At 32.2% G+C, this 25,987-nt stretch overlaps 4 protein-coding genes and 1 non-coding gene across 6 annotated transcripts; 3 read left to right on the top strand and 2 right to left on the bottom strand.

The window, feature by feature from the left end:
* Nucleotides 1–96: 96 nt before the first annotated feature.
* On the bottom strand, nt 97–6,286 carry LOC101515347 (protein DCL homolog, chloroplastic). The gene is made up of 3 exons (XM_004501507.4): nt 5,728–6,286; nt 4,650–4,764; nt 97–420 (listed from the first exon to the last, which is right to left on the bottom strand). Exons 1-3 carry the CDS (start codon nt 6,069–6,071, stop codon nt 244–246), a joined length of 636 nt encoding a protein of 211 aa, XP_004501564.1. The 5' UTR covers nt 6,072–6,286; the 3' UTR covers nt 97–243.
* A 5,615-nt stretch (nt 6,287–11,901) lies between these two features.
* On the top strand, nt 11,902–15,540 carry LOC101515676 (uncharacterized). The gene is made up of 4 exons (XM_004501508.4): nt 11,902–12,521; nt 13,060–13,255; nt 14,705–14,836; nt 15,196–15,540. The coding sequence occupies exons 1-4, from the start codon at nt 12,217–12,219 to the stop codon at nt 15,316–15,318; spliced, it is 756 nt and encodes a 251-aa protein (XP_004501565.1). The 5' UTR covers nt 11,902–12,216; the 3' UTR covers nt 15,319–15,540.
* Nucleotides 15,541–16,092: 552 nt separating this feature from the next.
* On the bottom strand, nt 16,093–18,542 carry LOC101488435 (thioredoxin-like 4, chloroplastic). Of its 2 annotated transcripts, none has more exons than XM_004501510.4 (4): nt 18,403–18,542; nt 17,626–18,227; nt 17,003–17,056; nt 16,093–16,635 (listed from the first exon to the last, which is right to left on the bottom strand). In XM_004501510.4, the coding sequence occupies exons 2-4, from the start codon at nt 18,094–18,096 to the stop codon at nt 16,507–16,509; spliced, it is 654 nt and encodes a 217-aa protein (XP_004501567.1). In that variant the 5' UTR covers nt 18,097–18,227; nt 18,403–18,542; the 3' UTR covers nt 16,093–16,506. The 2 variants fall into 2 exon arrangements, with proteins under 2 accessions (XP_004501567.1, XP_004501566.1); XM_004501509.4 differs by having other exon boundaries at nt 18,323–18,461.
* A 1,402-nt stretch (nt 18,543–19,944) lies between these two features.
* Nucleotides 19,945–20,061, top strand: LOC113786866 (U5 spliceosomal RNA). The gene has a single exon (XR_003473173.1). It is a non-coding gene; the product is annotated as a U5 spliceosomal RNA (small nuclear RNA).
* A 2,507-nt stretch (nt 20,062–22,568) lies between these two features.
* LOC101488987 (pentatricopeptide repeat-containing protein At2g04860) lies at nt 22,569–25,034 on the top strand. Its single transcript, XM_004501511.4, has one exon. It carries the CDS (start codon nt 22,689–22,691, stop codon nt 24,843–24,845), a length of 2,157 nt encoding a protein of 718 aa, XP_004501568.1. The 5' UTR covers nt 22,569–22,688; the 3' UTR covers nt 24,846–25,034.
* The last annotated feature ends 953 nt before the right edge of the window (nt 25,035–25,987 follow it).

Raw genomic sequence — 25,987 nt, 5'->3', positions numbered from 1 at the left:
TCACGAAAAAAAAATTGTCAATAATAAAATGGAGTTAATTTCCAACATCTATAACGATCATTAGTAAGTTGTTAAATACTAACTACTCTTCTGAACTCCATAAATTTCTATATTATTTATTTTCGGACCATTAAAATAGTATGCTAACTACCAACAATAAAAAAACACACCGAAAATGAAGAATTAAAAAAAAAAAAAAAGCTAATTTTCTAACATCAAATGGTACAACAGAAGATATTAACTTCACAAATTACGACTCCGTTTCCTGAAGTGCCTGAGAATGAAACTGTCTGCATATAATGGATAATTCTTTCTGATCAAACCCTTTACACATTTCCAATATGAGAAGTCAACATGCTCTCCATCTTGTCGTACTATGAACATACACCTAGAGCGATCAAAATCAGGATGATATCCAATCTAGCCATAAGAAAAGAGAAACTCTTCAGTAACACATAAACATTACAAACTCTGTTATAGTTACACACCCAAGAAAAACCAGAACAGATACAGTTTTAATGAATGCAGTAATACATATTTCATTATAGTTATACACACACACAAGAGAGAGATAGAGATCATCAAGAAAGCAACACGGGTATAACACTGCCATAAAAGAAAGTAACACCATGGCCAAAAACTGATTTGGCCAGCTGCACACTAGAAAGTATGGATACAACATGAGATATGGATAGAAAAAGTTTAACGAAATTTAGAAGACGACACTACTGGAAAACTGGAAAACAATAGACAAAATTAACATAAAGTTAACACAAAAACATCTAAAATTAAAAGAGAAGATCGATGTGTTGAGTGTTTGCACGAGTCATTATAAATATAATAATTATTACAGCATTCCAATCTGAATTAGTATAACTAGAAGTGTCAATCAAGTGCCTAATACAAACACATGTCCAACACAGGTATGACGCGTCATTGCTGTTTTGAAGTGTCAGTGCTTTTACTGGGGTGTTGATATTGTAGGCCCAACTGAAAGGTTCCGAGCAAGGGGAAAAAGAGTGGAAGGTGTATACAAGAAGGAAGAAAGATTACACTACGGTTGGCTATTATTAGGACTAATGATATAATATAGGGCAGTTACGGAAATTGGGGGTAATTATATATAACTACAAATTATTCGAGTGATGGAGGCCTTTAGGTCTCAATTCTTAAGGTTTAGCAAGGGGCCCACCTTGTCCAAGGAGTACAAAACTAGTACATCTGAGCCACGACAAGCTCGCAACAGGGGACCCGACAGCTTCCCCGTCATAAGTTTCTTAAGCAGAAAGAAGGTCATTGCTTCCATCTTGGAGGCCTTTTCATCCCGGGGAACAAGATTAGTGACATACTGACATGTGTTTGAGAGATGATCTTACAAAAGTTGAACAGGGAGGTGAGGAGAGCAGGTTCACATGTATGAATGACTTTGTCATCAACCGGAGAACTTCATGCAAAGAGAGTGCCATTTAGTGGAGCTTTAACTCTGTTCAACATTAGGTATATCCCAGCCCTCCAAACCATGAAGGTCAAGGGATTATTACAAAGAGCCTTGGTTTAAATAGAAAGCAGAGGAAATCTTAATTTTATTGCCGGTAGGTTTGGTTCACCTGTTACCTCTCCAGTACACCATCGTACCAGGTGCATTTGAGTGATGGATTCAAGGAGGAGGCACCTGGTTATTGCTTGAATCTGGAGCTGCAGTTGACAGGGCAGTGTTTCATTTTGATTTTTGATGGACAAATCAGACCCCTTCCAGCATGTTCTTCACCTAGAGTGGGAATTTGGTGTTTACATGGTGATTTGGCTAATTCTCACCTCTAGTCTTGAGAATTCTTGAAATAAACTGATCTGCCTCTCTTTTGTGGTTTTATAGTGGTATAAAGGGAGGATGAAGGAGTTGCATCAAAGGGTGGAGGAAACAGTTATGACCCAGTCAACGTCAGGCCATATCCCACTACCTGCATCAGCAGAAAAATGAGAGTGAGAGGCTTTGGCTGAGATGTTAGTCACAGGTATCATATAACCCAGCACAAGCACTTACTCCAGCCTAGTGATTTTGGTGAAAAAGAGGGATGGGAATTGATGTTTCTGTATGGACTAATAATGATCACTAAATAAGGCGACAATTCCAGATGAGTATGCAATCCCTGTTATAGAAGAATGCATTGGATAAATTACATGGGACAGATTACTTGTCTAAAGCCGACTCGTGGGGGAAGTTACCATCCAATATGGATTCATAAGAAGCAAATTCCCAAAACACTATTCTGAACTCACCATGGGTATTACAAATTTTTTGTCATACCATTCGGATTGACCAATCTGCCGGCCAAATTTGAATGTGCTTCAATGTGCTATGAATACTGTCCTGCATCCCTTTCTATGGAAATCCACGCTGGTGTTTTTCATCACATCTTGGTATAGAGTATAGCATGGGAACTTTACTTGGCACAAGTTCTGTCCACATTGCAAAAAAAGTGCTTCTTTACCAATCAGAAAAGGTGCAAATTCAGGAAGAGGCAGAGTGACTGTGTAGGACTCCGAACGACACCCATCATATACAAGGCGGGGTTACTATGAACCCAAAAAAAAGTGAACTCCAATTTGAGCTGGCTTGTGCCAAAAACAATAAAAGCCTTACGGTGTTTTCTTGGGCTTGACAGGCTAATATTATCTGTATACATGTGATTATGGCAGAACTGCTAAGCCAATGTCATGATTGTCGAAGAAAGGCGCTTTTTAGTTGACTGGAATAGCGGAGATGGCATTTCAGACGATGTAGCAAGCTATCACTGATTCACTCATGGTGAAATGGGGGAATGATCCTTTGGAGTCTTGCCCGCGAGAGAGAAACTGGTTGGTAAATTAATGGACTGAGTTTGACATTATGTACTAGGTTGGCAATTCTAATAAGATGGTTGATGCTTTGTGTCGGAGGTATGGTAAAGAGGTCGCCCTGCAGGCTATTCCTAAACCTAATTGACCAGATTATTCTCATTGTGGACGAAGTCAGGGTAGACCTAGAGTTGGAAAGGATCATCAAGCTAAAGATTACCAAGCTTAAGCTTGTTACAAATGCATCATTTGAAAGAGATAAATAACCAAATCATATATTTGATAGTGAAGATTGGCAAGGCCAGGCCAAACCGTATCTAGAACAAGATTCGAGACGAAATTTCAGTTAACCAAAAGTTAGGGCCAGACCACAATTGGGAATAAAGGTGCTAAATCACAACCAAGACAAAATTGGTACAAAACTGCAACTGAGACAAAAACAGTGCAAAAATGCATTTGAGACAAAATGGTGCAAAACCAACACGGAGAGATCTCAAACATGTTGAAAAGGTGATGCAACGGAGCAGAGATTCTAAATATGCTAGAAAGATGACATAATGAAGTGATTCTGAACAAACTAGAATGACAGCATATGGTTAACAAGAGAAACTAAATACACAAGAAAGATAGAGATTCATAACACCAAAGAAAAAATTAAGATGGCCGAAATGTACATACAACTAACGAGAAGAATAGAGTTTCAAATTTTTGTTGGGCTTAAAACTTTGGAAAACACAACAGAATGATAACAAGATAAGTCACAAAGGATGGTGCTAATCTGAAACCATTTTGATGTTACAGGGTTTTAGATAAGGAGCAGTTTGGGTGGCATGGGGTGACATCACAAATGAGTGCAACCTATCATCAAGAATTAGATGGCAAGACTGAGACGCTAAATCGCATTTTAGGGACCTACCGGCACTATTTCATATCTGAGTAGCCCAAAGCTTGGCCTAATTACCCCCATTGGGATGGATAGTAATGTATAACACAAGTAATCAGTCAACTTCCCATAACATGCCATTCGATACAGTCAATGGTAGATAATTTCCTTATCAGAATTCATCCCATTGGACTGGGTACTAGTATAACACAAGTAATCAGAAAATTCATCGCAAAGAACGTGGTCGCGCATAAGGGGAGCAACTACCTCAAATCTTATTTAAAACTAAATGGCAAGGAAAACTGAGGAATAGGCTACATAGAAAGGGGAAAATGAAGACAAAATGAGGATCCTTAAAAAATCTATCCATACCAGAGGCTCATAGATTGCAAAGTTGAGCAACATATGATGTGTATTTACTATTATTAATGATTAGAAGATCAGGTGGTGTGCAAATTACCTAATTAGGTTAATAGTGAAAGAGATTGGAGTCCTCTAAATTCATGGTGCATTTTGCTAAGTGAAATGTAGAATGGAAACCTGTTGATGAGCACATCAATGTCACGAGTTTTCATAAAATAATAGCAATCAGATAGCACTTTGTGATTTAATAAAAACTAATTCCTTTGGATTCCTCGTCAATAGCTACCAACTTGCACTTTAACTAGTTATTTGCACCCACACTTTAGGAGACAAATCCTATCATTTGTGGACCAGACCATACACCAAAGCCTTTTTAATTCAATGATAGATTAAGGGTAAATTTTTTTGCAGTAGGCAACAACTGGTGTTGTGGTTAATCCAATAGATTGCTAAACACGAAAGGTTAATTTTATTGTACTAAAAAAAGGCAATATCAAGAAAAGCCTTTTTGTCAATGAAATAATGCACATGTTGTGTGTGAGAGTGAAAGAGGAAAAGAGAGAAATACCGTTATATAATCGATTCCACATCCAATCTTTTTCTGAAATTCAGGGTGAAATGGAAGCAGCTTCTCAAGGATGGTTTTCTCATGCTCTGGACTTAGTCTATCTCCATTTTCATATCTAGTGCAGGCAATTACAACAAGGTATTATCAAAATTTCCAAGATAAATGAAAACAGAACATGTGCATCCATGAAAATAATGATCAATGTAATTTTGAATGAAATTTAACACTCCTTAACTAAATGACACTCCCAACTTGCTTAGGTATTATGCCTTGTATATTTAGCTTCAAGTATTGTTATATTTTATCATTCTTTCTCAATATAAAGTTCTGAAATCATATTTCAGGAAGGAAGTCGCATGACAATACCCTGTCTGGTAGTGTTATGTTTTGAGGTTGATACATTCAGATGTTAGAGTTGGTATGTGATAAACTTTGTAGCACCGATACTTTTTCATCGGAGGTGTATCCTCGTGTCTGACACATGTCAATGTTCGGCACCGATACAACATTGACACATTGATTACATTCAATTAATTTTTTTTTTTAAATTGTTACATATTTTGACGTGTCAGTGTCGTGTTCGGTGTCTATTCAGTATTTGTGCTTCATAGTGATAAACATCGAGTATGAGTTGGGTTGTCTTATATACTACCTGTTTTATTTGCATAAGCATAAACTTTCTTAATAAACGTGATATGTACAAATTAATCCTAGATGCTTACAAACTAAAATATTCTTAGTCATACTCAATACAAAAGTATAAATTACATAAATTTAATCAAGGATCGCATAGGCAATGCAGAGAATAACGTGAGAGCAACTACAAAGTAAAGATAGCAAACACACGCATCCAGGATAACATTCAAATTGAAGTTGAACAGAAAGAATTCTAAAAATAAAAAATCTTTCAATAATCCACCAAAAATTTTACAGTAAAGTAGAAGTGCCAAAATCCTTCTCAATAAATTCAACATCAAATCATTACAAGTTAAAGTACCTAAATCAACTATGAAAATTAAAAATGAGTAAAACAAATTATATTATCCTAATAATTGATTGAAGAAAAAAAAAAACTTACTGTCCAGAATGAAGAATCATTCTGACAAATCCAACCAAAGGAACAGTATCATCCAAAATCTGATCCTCCCAATCAATCCATTTATCTTCTTCAGTACTATCTTCCTCCTCTTGTTCATAGCAATAGCTCCGTTCCTCTACAATTCCATTCTTCTGGGAAAAAACAGGCTTCCCAAGCAAACTGTCACCATCTGAAGCAGAAGCTTTGAGGGGAGAGAAAGAGGAGTGAAGTAACGGTGTCTTGAAGAAAGGAAGAGATAGAATCAAACGTGAAGAATGAAATGAGAAACGGTTTTTGTGGAGACGAGGGAGTGGTATTTTTGTATTGGATAATGAAAAAGCCATATCTCTCTACAATTATTATCAACAATGAAAGAGTTAAGTTAAATTAAATTCAATAATTGTTGAACATTGTTTTGCGTTTGTTCTTACTCACTCATTTTGTCATTTCATTAATTTTTGTGTGTATGAAATTGTGGAAGAGAGAGGTGGAGAGTGTTCCCTCACCTCATCTCAAGCTCTCTGCAAATGTTAACTAGATAATGACGCCAGCTGGTTTCTTACTTACCTTAGCTTATCTCTCCCCTGTTTTTTCTCACTCTTATTATTAAATTTTAATTTATGAATTTATTGTTGTTTAAAATTAGTATGACTCTTGTATAATTAAATAATGCATTAAATTTTTATAGGCTAAATTATCCCTTAACTTAATTTCAGATAAAATTTTAGTTTTTTAATTTTTTTTTTTCTAACGTGGTCATTTATTTTAATTTTAAGTGACAATTTGATATTTTATGTTTTAAAATTTTAACAATGTTATCCTTTTTTATACAAAAATTCAAAAAAAAAAAATTAATCAAAACTCATAAAATTTATTATATTCTTCAATATAATACAAATTTAATCAAATTCGTAACACAAATCTTCAAATAAACTCATATTTTCATACTTTATTTGATATTGTTAGGAATAAAGGACTAAATCGGAAAAAAAAAAAAAAAAAGATAAATGACTAAAACGTTACCTGAAATTAAGTTAAGGGACTACATATGTAATTTAGCCAATTTTTATATGTTGTTGAGCTAAACATTTCTCATTGTCAATCACATTATATCACGTTTGTCATGAGTTGTATAAAAATAATAACAATTTTAGTATTTTATAATTTAGAGATTATTTGTTAAAAACTTTTTTAAAAAATGGAAGTTGTTTTGTGTTTATTTGCTTGTGATTTTTTTTTTAAATAATCAATTATCAAAATAGATTTCTATTTAAAGCTAATTTTAGAGTTTTTTCTTTTGGTTATTTTCAAAAATTGTAACAAACACAAAAAACTCCTAAAAGTAATTTAAAAAGATAATTAACTTTGAAATTAAATTATCAGGTCATTATATAATTAGTTATGATTTATTGATACTTGACAGTGTAGTTAAACAAATATCAAAATATATTTTAGTCATAATTCAAGTGACAAATATCGATATTATTATATTGAAGATTTATCTTAATTTAAATTCGTGTGAATTAATTATAATGAAATTTATCATTTTTTTAAAAAAATATCATAATCTATTGGATCACTCTGCAATAAGATTAATATTGCATATAATTACCAAAAAATATAATATAAGCTTATCTTATAAGGTCGTAGTCGTTTACAAGCTGGAAAGAAATACATTTAAAGGCCCATTAATCAATATAATAAATATTGATTTTTCAAACAAGTAATAGAGAGTTATCAAATCCTAATGAAATAATTCAATTCATTCACACATAATAATTCAGTAAAACAACACAGGATAAAACAAAAACAACTAAAAGTGAAAAAATGTGATGAATAACAAACCAAATAGTAATATATATGTTTCTCCATTTATAAATTTGTATCAAACATTAAAGATATCGCAAATTTAAATTCAAATGAACACTAAAAAGAAATATCGTATTAAGACGATGAAATCACGAAAAAATACAATAACAAGAAAATGAAAAAATAATATAAAAATAGTGTATTTAAATAAAAATAAATAAATAATTTAAAGAGTGCTTTAGACCAAAAATTTGCACTAAACCAAATCTATTGAATAAATAAAAAAGAAAGGAGACCACTTTAAACCTAAATAGTATTAATATTTTCTTGTTAAATTTCAACTTAAAATGATTTTATTTATATAATAAAATTAAATTTATAATTAATTGTAATTAAAAATTGATAAAGATATTTATTTTATATTTTAAATAACCTAATAACAAAACTCATCGACGCTAAAGTGAATAACGAAAAGTATCTCAAATTCAAACCTCCACGTATCAAATATTCTTATTACTACATGAGTTGTATTCAAATAGTACAAATATTTGTAGTGAAATTTTATAATTCTTATGTCCATAGATTTTATAATTGTGTATCATCTTAACATTGGTCACATATATATTAGGTTTATATATGACCAATCATCAGATTACTATTATAAGTAAAAAATTAATTTTAAATTTTATTCGTTATTTTAAATAAAAATTAACTAATTATAATTTATTTAATATTTATATTTCTAATATATTTTTATTTTATAAAAAAATAAATTAATATCGGTAGTTGAGTGTTTGACATACAGCAAAACAATTTAATAAATTCATAATATATTTTACATAAAATCTATAAAATTAACTGCACTTAATTAAATTTTTTTTAATAATTATAAAAGTTGTTATTTTTTCTTATAATAATAATTTGAAAAATTATTGTTAAATTTTTTTAAATATTCTAACAATTAAGATTATTATCTTTTTGTTTTTGAAATATGTAATTATTTAAAATAAAAAATAAATAAAAAAATTATAGAGGCCGCATCCCCATCTCTGTATATATTTTAAAAAAATAATTGTTTTTACAACATATCATATTTTTCATGTAAAAACCATACATTTTTATTATTATAAAACAACATAGTGGATGTGACATTTGAAATATCGCATCCCTGATTGTGAAAATGTATATATATATTATATATATATATATAAAATTGAAAAAGAGGGTAGATTTAATTTATTTAAAACATATATATTCCAAAAAAAAATCAATATTGAAAGAAAAGAGAGTAGAAAAGATTCACTCACTTTAATTTTTTTTTTCATAAAAGAAGAAGTTAATATTTATTTTGGTTCCTTACAAAAAAAAAGTGGAAAAATTATATTGGTCTCTAATAAAAAAAATGATTTTTTTTAATCTTTTACAAAAATAAATCAAAATACTTTAGTCTTTTTGTCAATTTTTTTATTTGTTTTTTAACCTTTACCGAATTATATTATATGACAATTCATATGTTATATGATGTTCTATGTATATTATAAACAATAAAATGAGTGGTATTTAGGTCCCTTGAACAATTATTTAGAGACAATTTGATCTCTAATATTTTTTTTATATAACAAAAATCAGTAAATTTTGAATATTGTTTATTATTTTTTAATTTCCAATTAGACTTGAATTTGTACGGAAAATTTGGTTATCTATTTGGAAGATATTTAATTCCCACACAAAAAGTACCAACCTTTCACAATAAATAAAAATATAAAAAAAATTCTTGTTATATGAGAAAGGAAAAAAAAAACAACATAAAAGAAAAGAAAATTATTGTGAAATAAAAGAGACACATACAACACCAGCTAGTAAAGGTTATCGGACTCATGTAACCTAATAAGAGGTTATGAACTCATAACTCTTTTCTTGGTGAGAATTTGTGCACAAACATTCCTTCGAGAATAATACGATGAAGCGATAACTCTCACTCATTCCTTCGCTGCCAAGTTACCTACCGAGACACTCTATTAATTAAACACTAGCTAAGTTGGAATTGAGAGAAAAATATATAGTCATAACCACCCCATGTAATTTCAGACATGAAGATTCAAAGGCCTTCCTATTTTTGGAACACCAAATATGCCACGTGATAACGGCTCCAAGGAATCCAAAAGATACACAAACCTTTTGGATAAGAAAAGGCAAGTTATCATTCCCCACCTTTCGAAAAAAATGGGCCATTTTCTCACACCCACATGTTTTCCACACTTCACTCACCCTCATACAAGAGAAAATATATTGAAGAATGGACTCCTCCTTTAGCTCACATGATGGGCAGGATACTGAGACACTTACCTTTATATGGTGAAGGATACTCCTGGTGGTTATCGAGCATACCTACCACAAAAACTGCACAATTGCAGCAAGTGGTTGCTTCCAAATCCAACTTTAACCTTGTTGTCAAACCTCTGGGTACCTATTCTATAAGAGCCACATATACTTTTGGTCGTATACTTGCCATTTAGATTGTTGTCCCAAGTATAACAACCCTCTACGACATTAACAAAGTAGGGAATGATATTCCTGAATAAGATTATACTGATCAATTATTAACATAATTTATGTTAAATTTACATAAACTATGTTAATTATACTTAAACAATCATCTCCCACACAAAGATCCTTAATCTTGTTGTTAAGATCCAAGGTTTAAATCAAATATTTGTATCACCATCACCAATTATTTAAACTCAAAATCATCATTCAAGCACTCCAAGGTATTGAGAATCACCCTCCAAGTTGAGGAACCCTTGTCTTCTTACACAAAAAAAAAGTCTCATTTCGTCAAGTAAATATCAGAAAGAATTACCACTCATAACTTGTTATCAGATTGGAGCAAATTCCACACCACTTTCCCCAACATGACAACATTTTGCAACTGCATGGACATAGTAACCAAACCACCATAACCCTGAGATTGAATAACCTTCTTCCAGCTCACCATGTGATAGATTTCTCGCCCATGCCTTTCCAAAAGAAATCACATACATTTTTATCGATACTGTCGCAAGCATATTATGGGAACCAATTTATTTGCATATTATGGGAACCAATTTATTTGCATGTTATATGACGAAATTGTCGTGAAAACCGCATTAGTCAAAGTCACTCAACCTGGTTTATTGAGGAGCTTCCCCTTCCACAAAACTAACTTAGATGATATTTTATTATACACATCCAAAAAGTTATCCCTTTTACTCATCCCATAATTCATCATAAACCCCACATACTTTTCAAGCTTCTCAGTAGACTTAATACTAGTGATGCTTTAAAGCTCTTCTCGGATGGCCCGATGTACCCTTTTAGAGACATATGCTCTAGACTTAGCAAAACTAATTTTTAGACTTCAAAATGAACATAAATTTTGCAACAATTTAAATATATAATGAACACGTGGAGGCTTGACTTTAGCAAATAGCAACACATCATGTGCAAAAAATATTTGAGAGATACGTGACCCATCATTGGTAATACGAAGGGGCTTTCAGTTTCCCTCAGACACCTTCTTTTCAATTATGTGAACCAATTGTTCCATACATAGTACATAAATATAAAGAGATAAAGGATCCCCTGACGAAGTCCCCCCAGAAAAGAATGAACAATATTCAACAAAGTTGAATTTTTTATAACTAAATAAGAAGTGGAAATTAAAGATCGAATAGTATTCAAAATTGATTAATTTTATCATTTTAAAAAAACTGGACCAAATCGACCATAATTTTTTTTTTGTTTTCACAACTTAAATATCCTCTTATTTTCCTTTACAAAACATATGTAGTTAGTCATATAATATAACCACAATTAACAAACATATAAAAAGATGAAGTAAATTTCTTTTTTCCAGAAAAACCAACATATTTCAATTTATTTTTATTTTTTAAAGTTAAAAATAATCATTTTTTTCTTGGACTAATATGTCCTTGCTATTTTTTTGACAAAAAGGAGGTTTGCTTTTAAAATTAATGACAAAACTTGATTGTATTCTATAAATATTTTTCGTATTGTTTTTAACTTGACAATCTATAATTTTATTAAAAATTTGTTATAACCATATTTTATGAGAAAAACCATAAGAAAAACCACAGCTACTAAGTTTTTTCCTAGAATTAAATTGCTTTAAATTAAATTAATAAAAGAGAGAGGCAGACACGAAAATGGAACGGAGGCGTAGACAACTGGGGTTCCCGAATTGTTGGTGGAATTACCCACGTGTTTGGTCAAAAACATACGGCGTTGCGTGGCGGTTCACGTCATGTGACGCTGCTGACTCACGCCAACAAACAAATATTTCCTAAACAACCACGTGGCCAAAAAATCGCTAAAAATATTGAACGAACCTCGCCACCAAAATCTCTTCTCAACTTAAACTTTCTACCCAATTAATCTGCAAACACATTCCATAACTTATCGCATATATCGCGTTTCCTTATATATCAATTTTTTTTTTAACGATTTTCCTTATTCTAGGGTTTCACATTCATCCAATTTCGAATCCCAATCCGCGAGTCTATTTTCCTAGTTCTTGCTGCACTTTTATTGTAAATTCAAAAGCTGCATCATCCTGTTTTTCTCACCGTCCGAATTTAATTAGGGTTAGGTATCCTCAATTTTTTTTGTCTGTTGTTAATAATGCCGCCATTTTTGTCGACCTCGAAGGCGCTTCGCTCCTTAGCGACACGCAAAAGTGGATTGAGTCAATTGATGAGGTCTAGCAAGAGCATTGAGAAACTCGATGGATGTCGATGCTTTTCAACAATTGCTTCCAGGAACACCCATCAGATTCAACCCTTTGGCTCTCGCATTGGGTTTTCCCCGTTTATGGGAAATTTGTGTAATAACATCAATCATGTTTTCCAATCGAGGCAGTTTATTGGTGTTGGAGATGGTGTAGAAGGTATTCTGTCCAAAACTTACGAGGAGAGACGCGTTTTGGGGTAACACAAATTCATCTTCTAATTTTTTATTATTGCTCGTATAATTCCCAAATTTTTGTTGCATAATAACTTAAAATTTGACTTCTCTTAATATTTTATACTGTAGCTGGTTTTTGTGTAATTGTGTTACTGATATCTGCATCTTAATTATAATTATTCTAAATGAAATTTTAGAATTTCGATAGGTGATTCTGCTGACGGTTGAAATTTTTGTATCATGATTAAACCTGCTTTCTTATGTGATTAAATTTCAATCCTTAATAAAAGATTAGTTTTTGTGATGTGTAACTAGTTCTTTTATATTGGGATTTATTTTTGTTAAAACTTTAACCTTGCTTCAAATATTATGTTGCACTTTTTGCGCCAAGTTATCTGAGGAATCTCCTAGATTTGAATTCTATAAGAATTAAGAAGCTTTATGAATATGAGGGTATCTATGAATCATCACCTTACCTCTGGCTTTGTAAGCAAAATATTTATAGGTTTATCGTTGTTTTCATTCCTGCATCTGTTAGCTAATACACTCATTGGTCATTAGGTACTCTCCGGAGCAATTATTTGATGTTGTTTCGGCTGTGGATTTTTATCATGGTTTTGTCCCATGGTGTCAAAGGTCTGAGATAGTTAAACGTCATCCAGATGGATCATTTGATGCTGAGTTGGAGATTGGATTCAAGTTTCTCGTTGAAAGTTATGTTTCTCATGTTGAATTGGACAGACCAAAGCGAATAAAGGTATTTAACCTCTCCTGCTTTTTTTGGTTGCCATTGGTGTTTCTCGCACTTGATCGGAAATAGGCAAAACAATAATCTTTACTATGTAAAGAATGCCCTATCAATCTGATGCAGTGTCAGGGAAGGCACATTAAAAATGTGTCTCTTCTCTAACCCAATTTATTTGGGAGGCCTGTCTCTCCCACTCAAAATTGACTGACCAACTAACTAAACTCACCTATATCCTCACCCTCTTATTATACCCTACCTGTGCAGTTCTGTTACTGCAGTTTGAGGCTAACTAACTAACTATAACAAACTTAGCTATTGAAGTCTGCATCTAAGTCTAACCAACAAAAGCTGGGCAGGCCCTACTTGGATTTTTGAGCCCCCTTATCGATTCTAACATTATTATATTGACTTAAAGCAAGGGAAAAACACCTATCCAAAATATGGTTAAACTAAAATTTCACCTGAAGTTATATGAGCATATGAGTAGAAAATCTATAAAGGGACCTAATAGGGAAACTAAATTCAATGAGGGGCGGTCCAATAATTGCAAGTAAATGCAGACCAACAAAAGTTAAAGGTCAAACCATTGATAAAGATTTAGATTTAAATTGTTTGTCACTAGACTTTGATTTACAAAGAGCATTGTGGCGTAGTTTGATTGATTGATTCATTTGGTCAACCGTGCCTAATGGGAAAAGGCTTGGACTCTGCTGATTCAAATAGAAGCAACACAAGCTCAATTTACAATACATTTGGATAATATACCTAGTCCATATAAACAATATCATAACTAATTATGGTCGATTATATAATATAGATTTTAAGTTTCTAACATAAACAGCAATATTCAACATTCTAATAAACAATATATAACACATTGTTCTTGCTTTATTTTCGCAAGAAATGGCTTGTTTTGCTTGTCAATGTAATGAGCTTCTCAGTTGTCTTAAGCTCAGTTTGTTTACTGTGGTATAAGGCATGCCCTGTCCGGGCTTTTTTTCCTTGACAGTTTCTGATTGGACCTAGTTAATCCAAGTGTGGCATCTGGCATGCCATAAATTACTTGTGGATCGTTAATTCCTTTAGCCAAAACTGCTATAACCAAACCACCATAATAAATGGTGCTTTGATGAGCATTGGCATATATGTGAGATGGAGATTTGCTCAACCGAGTTGAGCACTTTCGTTCCTGTTATTTTCTTGTTATATCTTTATAATAGCTAGAGTGCTGATGTGGCCTTTTCTAAGAAGATTTATTTTTATATATGAATTATAGATTCTTTACTATCAAACCAGTGCATGGCTCAAACTGGTTGATCATGGAGATTGACCTATAATTAGTGTATTGGTCTTCATTTCTCCTATGTTTTTTTTTTCCCTTAAAAAAAGTTGGTAGCTAAAATTTCTTATCATTTATATTAAATAATATTTTGTCTTGTATATTTTTTGTATTTCCAGACAACAGTGTCAAAGAGTACCCTGTTTGACCATTTGATAAACGTATGGGAGTTTAGTCCTGGTCCTGTTCCAGGAACTTGCAGTCTCTATTTTTTGGTGGACTTTAAGTTTCAGTCTCCACTGTACACACAGGTATGGTTTTGTTATCATCTGTTTCACCTCTTCATCTCAACTTGCTTTTTTGGTGTCTTAATGTTTTGCTTGGGAAATCAATTTTATTATGCCCACGCTTTTTATTCTGTAGCACTGAAACCTCCACGTCCTTCATTTTCTGTGCATGTTGTATGTCAAGGAATATGTTATTTTTGCCTATCAAATATTGCTCCGTAGCAGTACCAGTGTTTTGGCATGACTTTCCTCATATGATCTTGCATTTATTTATCCATACATTTGCCTACTCAACACTTCATCAGAACACTGCTAAAGGCTGTGATTTTATTTTGTAATTTTCTGTTCATGATTCATTATATATTCTCTTATTGTTGTTGCAGATTGCATCAATGTTCTTTAAGGAGGTGGCCTCTAGGATGGTTGGTTCATTCACTGAGCGCTGCCGCATAGTATATGGACCGGAAGTGCGGGTCATGGAAAACTCCCATGGACATAGGACATAATTTTTTTTTCTCTGCAATTAGTTTCTTGCCTTGAACATAGTTAAGGTCAATTCACAGTTTCTGCATTAATTGGAGGGGATTTTTTTTTTATGGTTTGCCCGCTTAATACTGAATGATTAATCATTTCTCCTTTCCATTCCCTAGTGATCTTTGTAATTTAGATGGATTCTACAATAGTACTGTGTACAATCTTGAAAGACATCAAGTTAACATTTTTATTAACATTTTTGTTAATATTAGTTCATGGATATAAAAGTGGAGTTTTTATTGGGAGAAAAAAATATGTATTACATTGGCAATGCAAAAAAAATAATGCATTTATACTTTTTAACTCCTAATATCAAGAGGTTAACAATTTTTTTAAAAGTAACATCTCGTAGCAAACACTATTTTATTATTTCCACCAATTTTATAGCATGGGCAGTTGGGTGAAAATCAGGGATCCTGCAGATGTGATAAAAAGCAACATTTAATCAGGGGTTCAATCAATAATGGTCTTCTTCTTTCTTACTCTACTGGCCAATCAACCTTCCGAACACCCTTGCATCATCTTAGAGATTCATTACCATTCTAAGGTTAAATTTGTATATTTTAATTACTAAAATGACTTCAATTAATATTAGATAATTAAGTTTTGAAAACAACAGCCCCAAATATTTTGCTTTACGAGAACTAAACATAATTTCTGAAAAAAATTATTATAGGAATTGTATTACATAATTACTTTATTTCTTGAGGAAAAAACAGGAACTTTAAATTGAAGTAAATTTCATATTCAGAATCATTACGACTGGTAATTATTAATTGAATCAAATTTACATGTACTCAATTGAGTTTTGAATCACCTTCACAATCAGGCTCATTTACCAGTATCAGCAAACATTAAACGGTCTTTTTCATTTTTATAATGAGTAATGGATTCTCACTGGATGCTTCCCAACAAAGTGAAATAGGGTGACAGGACCGAAGTATACTTATTTTGAGTATAGAGAATGTTGTTTAATGAATATTGTCTCGCACAAAGACCAATTTCTCTGTACAACAGTCCCGAGACAGCGTCTTGACACCATCCGTACATGTTTGGATTAACATTGAATTTTGGTAAAATCACGGCGTCGCCCTTATTTTGTGAAAGCTAACAAAATTACGGTAACATACTATGATTTGGCAATCCAAACATGCATTAAGTTAGCTCAAAATATCTTCAGCTTCAAGAGATGAGTACTTGAGGATAGCAGCAAGAATTCTTTCTTTGTCTCTGGTTGGGAATGCTTCCAACAGTTTCCCATCTTTGTAGAAGTGAAAGAGAGGCACCGCCTGCGTTATTAGTTTGTTGTAAATTCCATAGACAATAAAGCATGAATAATACTGAAATGTACTGAAACTACACCGATTATTATACAAGCAGTTGCTTGTGGTACAAATGATGTAAAGCTATATTTAGATCATGTAGGGAGAAGATAGAACTATCATCAATAGAATAATATGGTTTTGAGAGATAAATGTCAAAATAAATGATAACATAAACCTGAGCCAAACAAGAAACAGCATTATGCACATGAACCTTGCAAATGAAGGCACTAACCATCGCACTTTTAAAGACAAGTTAATAAACAATAAACATGTAGATGAGACTGATGGGGCAGAGACAGACAAGTTTGAAATGAAAAAGAGAAATAAATACCCTGATTCTAAGTCGCTCAGCAACCTCGGATTCCTCATCATACTCATCAATTACCTGCAATAAGAGGAATGGTAACTAAGACTCTAGATAAAATTTAGCATGCTCAATCTACTAATAATTAATAGCATAAAATAAAGTAAATAATTACTTTCCTATGTTCAAAAAGCCATAGCTTGAGAGTATTAGAGATGAGATAAGTTAGTAATTAGTGAGCAGCTTATCAGTAGTTCTTATCAGTGAGAATTAGTGATGTCAATTGCAATCGCAAATGGCTTATTCCAAATTCTACAATGCTAAATTGCTATAAGGCGCTCTAGTGACAATACTTTGTACTAAATAACATAGCTTAAAACAATAGCTATTTGTTTAAATTGCACTATGTGCCACTATTTAAAAACATTGGTGAGAATTATGAGAATTTCTCATAAGGTATAATATTATCAATTGATACAAATTCTGTTCTACTTATAAAACCCAACTTATTGAACTAATTTACATCACAACTAACAACTGTTTACCTAACTGCCACTAATTTGTAACCAACAGTAACCAAGAATAACTAAATAAATCAACTATATAAAAAGCTCTATAATATTAAGAAATTAAACAGACATCCTACTTACATTATGCTTTAGAAAGATAACAGGAACATCATGGCTACCAGATTTCTTACACAACTTTGCAAAACCCTGCTCTATATACTTGCAACTTCCACAAGAGGTGCGGAAGAAATCCACCACAACAAGAGATCCAGTTCCTTTAGACTTCTCCAAAATTCTGAAGAACTCTTCATCAGTCTTAAACTCTCTCACACATTCAACAGGACAAAGATCATCATCTTCATCAGGCAAGTTTTCTTGATATTCGTCGGCCACTCGTATCTTATCAAGGAAAAAAGTCTTCCTGATTTTTATATTAGGTTCAATTTTTGCCCCACTAAGACATAGTTTTCCATGATTATGGTTAGGAACTAAGCTGAAAACTAAATGGGAAATTCTAGATTTAAGTGGTTTTTGTAAGTATAGGTTTAATCTGACATTAAGAAAAGATTTGGTATGCAGAATTGTCTGCCCGTGAATGACAACCAGTGGCATCTTTTGTAAAAAAGATGAACGATTACCACTAATCAAAATGAATTTGCAAAACTATAGTTACAAACAAATTCTCTAAACATGTTTGTTATTCAATGGACATTGCAGTGTAGAAATTGTTGAGAGATCACGACCTACAATTATACAGAAACAGGAATCAGTAATCCTAATCCCTATGAACAACAAAGAAACTTAATTTGTTTACTTTAGCTACAAAGTCATTAATTACCTTACAGTAGGAACCAGTAAAGAATAAAAACCGTTGATCAAATTCCAAAGCCGTAGAAGAGATGATTATGAGTTACTTACCTTAGCGTTCAGGGGATCGGGGAATCCAAAATCGCGCTTTTAACTTTGCGATATCTTTTGTTCAGCACAGAAAGAACAACTCAACAAAACTACAAATCAGGACAAGACACGTGTACTCTCCCATATCCATTTACCGTGATCCAGATTTTTTATTTTTATGATTTTTATAATTATTATCTGTATCACTATCATCATGTAATTTATAGTCTCAATAAAACTTAATTTTGTCAAAATCACAAAACTTAGATCTAGTTATTTATCTTTGTTATTATCCAATGAAAATAAATCAAAATTGCTACTAGCTGCTGTCCACCCATTCTCAAAAGGTACATCATGTACCGTTTTCTGAATAATTTTGTATCTATTTGGTGAAGAACAATATCTCTAGTATATTATATAATTTTTTTTTACTTTTTTTACAAGATAACTTTTTTACTGAACCTATTGTTTTTTATAGACGAACCTCCTCTTTTTATCACTATTTTCACTTGAACCAATTGAAATGAGAGTGAGAATTGAACAATATATATTCCATTACTTTGAGGTAGCATGTCTCTTTCCATGTAGAGATTCTACGTGATATAGTTATGATGTGACTGTTGATGTATTCATCAAAGGAGTACACATTAGTTACTCCAATAAACTGCACTGCGTTTCCAACTTCAAACTAGTACCACTTTCTGCAATGTGGTTTATAAAATCATCACCAAAATATAATTGCAAACATATTGGGAGTCCCAAATACTTGAGGCCACTTCCAAAATACCTTTGTTCCTCGACATTGGCTAAGAGGATCTCAAATCTCTAAATCACAAAATTCATGAACAAGGAATACCAAAGATAATTGAAGAGCTTTCTACAGTGGAGTTAAGACTTGGCAGACTAATAGAACTTGAAGAAATGTGGTAGTTTAGACCCAGTATTCTCCAACATCGTGGTTTTAGTTTGAAAATAACACAAATTTCTTTCATCAAAAGACTTCCCAGCAGAACAACAGAAAATGGGTAGATTCCTTTTGTTGACGACAATGGTTTCTAGTATTACAATGATAAACTAATACATAACAAAACTCTTGACTAAAACCATCCTCAGCTTGGGACAACTGAGGGTGTTGAAGAAGTAACAACAATAATGAGGGACAAAACAAAATTAATCATCATCAGCATGTAGTTTCGAAAAAGAAGTACACTAAGCCTTCTAACCAGTGCTGGCTCTTTTGTTTCAGAGATTATGAGATGTAATTTAGGAGGATATGCTTGCCATGGCTCTTTGTTTTTTTTTTTCTCTTCCTGCATTGAATGATGAAATTTAAAATGATTACAAACATATGAAAGCAAGAAAAAAAGATTTCAGCATATTTGTGGACCGGGTAGTATGAGAACAGGCAAGTTGAAGAGGCAAAGGGAAAAGGCGACATACAAGACACGGAATGGTTATTATGCGCTTATGTTATTTGTTTAAGTCCCACATCGTCTACTGCAACTACGAACTTAAACTGTAAACATTATAAAACGGAAGGACTTCATCTTTTACTAATCACGGAGCCGTGTGATAAGCTCAAAGCGAACTATTCTTTCGCCTTTTACTAAAGAATACCGTGCGCTTGTCACTTATAGCGGCATACGATAATTTTTGAAAGGGTTCTCTTGATTGAGGGCTCTGCAAATTTAGTTAAAATTTTAATTATATTGGCTTTCGCTAGTTGGTTATTTTGTTAACCTGTAGACAATTTTCGAATAGGTTATTTACAAGTATAAATAAATGGATTTGAATTTGCTAGTCTCTGTAAATTTATTTCCGCGTAGCTGTTTCAGTGGATCTAAATAATGCATAAGAACATGTATTATTTATCTATTCGATCTAATGTAATTTTTAATTAATAGTTCAACTATTTCTTAAATGTATATAATGACTAATAAGTTGAATTATTAAAAATATAAATAGTTACATGAAATAAACAATAATTTAGAGACATTAGCATTATTTGAGAAAATTTATTATTATACTTATATTTTATTATAAATTAAGTATAAAATAAATATTATAAAGTTGTATAAATTTAGACATTCACCTTTAATTCATTTAATAAAAGTAAAATTCATTTAACATAAGGTTGTGGTTTTTGTAAGGGTTAAAAGGTAAAAGGTAAAAGGTATTTGAAAGAAGGTCTCTTACTCTATTCTCTATCGAATATTGAGTTTAGTTTAGATGGTTATATATGGTCTGTGAGTAGGGGTGGGAATAGGCCAGGCCAGGCCAGGCTTTGAAAGGCCTGAGCCTGGCCTACGATTTATTTTTTAGGCCTAAGCCTGGCCTACGGCCTATCATAGGCTTTTTTTTCGGCCTGACCTGGCCTTTTTAAAAGCCTGGCCTGGCCTGGAAGCCTATTTAAAAGCCTACTTAAAATAATTTTTAAAAAATATGAAGCAAACATCCTTTAAACCCTAAAAAATAATTTTTTGTATCAAATAATAGATTATTTTTTTTTCTGAAACAAACACACTTATTATTACCTCTTAAACAAATATGGAATGACTACTGACTGATTGACTAATTGAACGACTACCTAATATGGAATGACTACCAAATATAGAATCGTTGCTGAATATGAAATGCTCACTGAGTGATTGTCTAATTGATAGAATTTAAAATAAAAAATAATATTATTAATATAATAATAAATAATATTAATAAATAATAAAATATATATAGGCCGACCTGTCAGGCCTAATAGGCTTTTTTAGAGGCCTGAGCCTGACCTATTTAAATAAATAGGCTTTAAAAACAGCCTGAGCCTAGCCTTTTTATTAAATAGGCCAGGCCAGGCCAGGCCATAAGTAGGCCAGGCCATAGGCCCCTGACGGACGGCCTAGCCTATTCCCATCCCTATCTGTGAGTTATGTTGTCTGTTTAAATTGTTTGTTGATGTTAAAAAAAATGATAAATAATACTATAATTTATTTATATAATTATAAAATTCAAAATTTAAATTCAGACACTCTATTTAATAATATTTATCAGAAATAAAAGATATCGTAATTAAATATTACAGTTAAAATATTAGTTGTTTTATTAGTTATTTTTCCCTTCTCTTAGTTGCTTTTCTTTAGCTCAAATCACTAAACTATCATGATATTTGAAAGTCAATTTAATTTTCTTCATTTCATGTTAAAAGAAAAATGTTTTGCTAACCTACCCCTCATTTGCTTGATTTCATTTAAATGGACTTAGATACTTTTCTTATATTTGAGTACAATAAACATTTTGTTTTTATAATTTTCCCTAAAGGTGTATCTAAGTTGAAATCTTAACTTCGAATTTTACCACTAAAAATCATATACGACATCCAAGACTAGAATGAAGGCTTTAACCAAGGCTCCAATAGATAATTTACAAAATCTGCGTTACTAATCCTTTAATACACACAATTTTGGTCTTATTTGGGTATTTCATTAAGATCAATAGCATGGCTCTCTTGAGTCAAATTTTTTGCTTTGTTCTCTTCACAGGTGGATTGGTGGTGGTGGCTCGGTAGAATTCTATTAGTCTTGTAAGATTATGCTTTAGGTTAAGGAAAATATTAGAAACAGTTAGGCACACAGGCGACAATACAAATTGGTACAACAACTAGTATTTTTTAATTGATTTTTCGAGATATTTAAAACCTCTTCTGTCCATATTGTTACAAAAAAAATTATGTCCATTTAATTTAAATACTATCAATTGTTAACTATTATTAAGAGACTTTATGGTATAATTATAAATTAATATGATTTGAAATTATCAAATAAAATCACCAATAATCTAATGACAATATTTAAAAGTTAATAAATCAAAATTTTCCATACTTCATCGTCAGTCTCCGCCATTCACTTTCTACTTTAAGAATCGAAGACGAAACTAAAAACGTCAGCGTGTGATCGATAACACCAACACAAACGCAAGAGCGAATATAGAGTGAGACACAAGATAAGTTTTCTCATGATTATGAAAGAACGATGAAGAGTTCTTCTCACATTAGTAACAAGACAACAAATGATAATAAAATGATTAAGTGACTTTAATAATAAGACAATTTTAATTAACCAAGAGTGTTACTTTTCTCCACGTCAAAATCTGTATATTATGTATTATACATTAGGTATACTAAATTATTTGCAAAATCTGTATATTATATATTAGGTATACTAAATTATTTGTACAATCATAATACCTTAGTTACGAAAAATGCAGTTAATTTGTTCCATATATATAATCAAAATTTCAAAATCTATCACCCTTATGAAATGACGGTTGCCTCCACAACGGTTTCTTGCTTCAGAAGCAGACCCAATCTGTCTCTGTTTCACTCTCTCTTTCATTGTGGGAAGTCTTCTGCACTTGTTATCTTTCGCCAACTTTTAGAAGCAAATGTGAACCCCAATGCTTTTACTTTTTCGTTACTCATCAAAGCTTGTCTTTCATCGTCTTCTTTTGCTTATGCTTCATTAAATTTGGGGTTACAAGCACGCCAGATTCAAACCCAATTGCTGAAACGAGGCGTTAACCAATTTATTCATGTAAATACTTCTCTTATTGATTTGTACATGAAACTTGGTTTTACTTCTCATGCACACCACCTGTTTGAAGAAATGGTTTTTAGAGATGTTGTTTCATGGAACGTATTGATTTGTGGATATTCACAAAATGGATATCTTTATGATGCTCTTAAATTTTTTGTAGGCGTGTTAAGAGAGAATTTTAGGCCTAATCAAACTACAATTATTAGTTTGTTACCTTCTTGTGGTTGTCATGAGCTGATTCTTCAAGGTAGATCCATTCATGGGTTTGGAATCAAAGCTGGCCTTGGTCTGGATTCTCAGTTGAATAATGCCCTTATCTCAATGTATTCTAAATGTGATGATTTGAAAGCATCCCAACTCTTGTTTGATGAAATGGATGAGAAGAATGTTGTCTCTTGGAATACTATGATTGGTGCCTATGGTCAAAGTGGCTTTTATGATAAGGCTATTATTTGCTTCAAAGACATGCTGAAGGCAGGTTTTCGACCCAGTTCGGTGACGATGATGAACCTTATGTCTGCTAATGCTGTTCCGGAAACTGTCCATTGCTATGTTATCAAATGTGGCTTTACCGATGATGCTTCTGTCGTTACTTCGCTGGTTTGTTTATACGCAAAGCAAGGGTTAACAGATATGGCAAAACTGCTTTACATACACTATCCCACAAAAGACCTGATTTCTTTAACAGCGATAATCTCTAGCTATTCTGAAAAAGGCGATATAGAGTCTGCAGTTGAATGTTTTATCAAAACTATGCAGTTAGATATAAAACCAGATGCAGTTGCCTTGATTGGTGTCCTTCATGGAATTACTATTCCTTCACATGTTGCTCTTGGATGCGCTTTCCACGGTTATGCGGTGAAGAGTGGGCTGTCCAATGATTGTTTAGTTGCTAATGGGCTAATAAGCTTGTATTCTAGATTTGATGAGATAGAAGCCGCATTGTCTTTGTTTTATGATATAAGAGATAAACCACTGATCACTTGGAATTCGGCGATATCCGGCTGTGTGCAGGCTGGAAGGTCAAGTGATGCCCTGGAGTTGTTCTCCAAAATGAACATGTGCGGACAAAAACCAGATGCCATTACTATTGCCAGTCTTCTATCCGGGTGTTGCCAGCTTGGTTACCTGCGGATTGGAGAGATGCTGCATAATTATATTCTGAGGAACAATGTGAAAGTGGAGGATTTTACAGGAACTGCTCTAATAGATATGTATAGCAAGTGTGGAAAATTAGACTACGCTGAAAAGCTATTTTATAGCATCAAGGATCCATGTTTGGCAACATGGAATTCCATTATATCAGGTTATAGTTTATATGGACTTGAACATAAAGCTTTCAGCTGTTATTCTAAACTGCAAGAGCAAGGGTTAAAACCGGATAAAATCACCTTCTTGGGAGTTTTAGCAGCATGCTACCATGGAGGACTTGTCTGTTTGGGATTGAAATACTTCACTAACATGATAGAGGAATATGGTTTGATGCCAACTTTGCAACATTATGCTTGCCTAGTTGGTCTATTAGGTAGAGAAGGCTTGTTCAAGGAAGCAATTGAATTTATAAACTACATGGAAATTCGACCTGATTCTGCTGTTTGGGGAGCTTTGTTAAGTGCTTGTTGCATCCAACAAGAAGTGAAGCTTGGGGAATGCTTGGCGAAAAAATTGTTTTTGTTGAATCACAAAAATGGTGGGTTTTATGTATTAATGTCAAATCTTTATGCCATTGTTGGGAGATGGGATGATGTAGCAAGGGTGAGGGAAATGATGAGAGATGGTGGAGGAGATGGATGTTCAGGTGTTAGTGTTATTGAAGTGGCATATATTAATGACTCTAATAACAACTTAGATATGAAGTTTGTCCATTCATTATCAGAATAGAAGATTTGGATCATGCAAATAAGCATCACCTATATCAAATTTTAGGAGTTGGCCAATGTTGTCTAGGTAGAACTGTACGAGTCCAAATAAGATAGCAAGAAACAAAGTTAGCAAATGTTTTCCTAGGTTTTGAACACTAAAGATATGGAATAAGATAAAAGATTTGAAGAACCTAAAATTATAATTGGATCCTACGATCTTCCACGATAAAAACAATTAATTTGGTTTTTTAATTTTAATAAAGAATTATATAAAAAAACAAAATTATTCATAACAATTATGTGTCACGGTTACATCAGTGTTTTTAGTACACAACATCGTTTTTATTTTAAAAAATAAACCTAAATGGGAAAACAAGATAAAATAAGAATTTTTGTACACATTTTAAAACATAAACAACCTAAGTAAAAAAAAAAAAGTACTGATATGTTACCACTTAGTAAGTAATTTTGAGTCATGTGGTAACTACACGTGCTTGCTATGTTTGGATTAAATTAATGAAATACTACTGGCAGTCCTCTTTCCTTTTTTGTTCTGTTTTGCCCCGTGTTGTGTGTATGTGTGTATCAACTATGTTTGATTGTTTTCATTTTTTTATTGTTGATTATTTTATATCATTGTTAGTTTAAGGTTATACATATCTTTTAAGAAAATAGTAGTCTCTGATAAAATAATATTATTTGATTAAGCATATGTTAGAGAATGCAGTGCAATTTGTGATTCTAATAGTGAAAATTTATAGTAAAATTGAAGTTACGAATTGATGTTTTTATTTTCACAATGAAATTACGTTGGAATTGGAATGCAAGAATTGATCCACCACCGTATTTCTAGACATATATTAAAATATTTAGCTAATGGAATGATTTAAAAAAACTAATTAATATATGATTGATTGAAATGCAAATAAATAGAAATATTATTGAAAAGAAGTTATTAATACTTTATTAATATTATTATATAAGATTAACTAATCTTCAACACTTAGCATGAAAGATTCGTAAAAAAACTTAATAAGAAAGGAATTTGGTTTATTAGTGGAAATCAAAGTTAGGTTAAACACTCAGACATTGTACACCAACCAATTACAATATGAAAGAAAATGTTTTTTTTAAAGATTTTTTTATAGATTTTATTGATCG

This window comes from Cicer arietinum, chromosome 5, assembly GCF_000331145.2.
Source record: "Cicer arietinum cultivar CDC Frontier isolate Library 1 chromosome 5, Cicar.CDCFrontier_v2.0, whole genome shotgun sequence".
Classification (NCBI taxonomy): Eukaryota; Viridiplantae; Streptophyta; class Magnoliopsida; order Fabales; family Fabaceae; genus Cicer; species Cicer arietinum.
The sequence above is the reverse complement of the archived record's forward strand: the minus strand, read 5'-3'. Positions and strand labels throughout refer to the sequence as shown.

Coding starts and splice junctions, on each gene's coding strand:
- LOC101515347 (XM_004501507.4), bottom strand. CDS start 6,071: ATGGCTTTTTCATTATCCAATACAAAAATACCACTCCCTCGTCTCCAC. Junction 4,765..5,727: donor ATGATTCTTCATTCTGGACA/GTAAGTTTTTTT, acceptor TGCCTGCACTAG/ATATGAAAATGGAGATAGAC. Junction 421..4,649: donor GTGGAATCGATTATATAACG/GTATTTCTCTCT, acceptor TCTTATGGCTAG/ATTGGATATCATCCTGATTT.
- LOC101515676 (XM_004501508.4), top strand. CDS start 12,217: ATGCCGCCATTTTTGTCGACCTCGAAGGCGCTTCGCTCCTTAGCGACA. Junction 12,522..13,059: donor GAGGAGAGACGCGTTTTGGG/GTAACACAAATT, acceptor ATTGGTCATTAG/GTACTCTCCGGAGCAATTAT. Junction 14,837..15,195: donor AGTCTCCACTGTACACACAG/GTATGGTTTTGT, acceptor TTGTTGTTGCAG/ATTGCATCAATGTTCTTTAA.
- LOC101488435 (XM_004501510.4), bottom strand. CDS start 18,096: ATGCCACTGGTTGTCATTCACGGGCAGACAATTCTGCATACCAAATCT. Junction 17,057..17,625: donor TTATCTTTCTAAAGCATAAT/GTAAGTAGGATG, acceptor CTCTTATTGCAG/GTAATTGATGAGTATGATGA. Junction 16,636..17,002: donor CTGAGCGACTTAGAATCAGG/GTATTTATTTCT, acceptor CTAATAACGCAG/GCGGTGCCTCTCTTTCACTT.
- LOC101488987 (XM_004501511.4), top strand. CDS start 22,689: ATGACGGTTGCCTCCACAACGGTTTCTTGCTTCAGAAGCAGACCCAAT.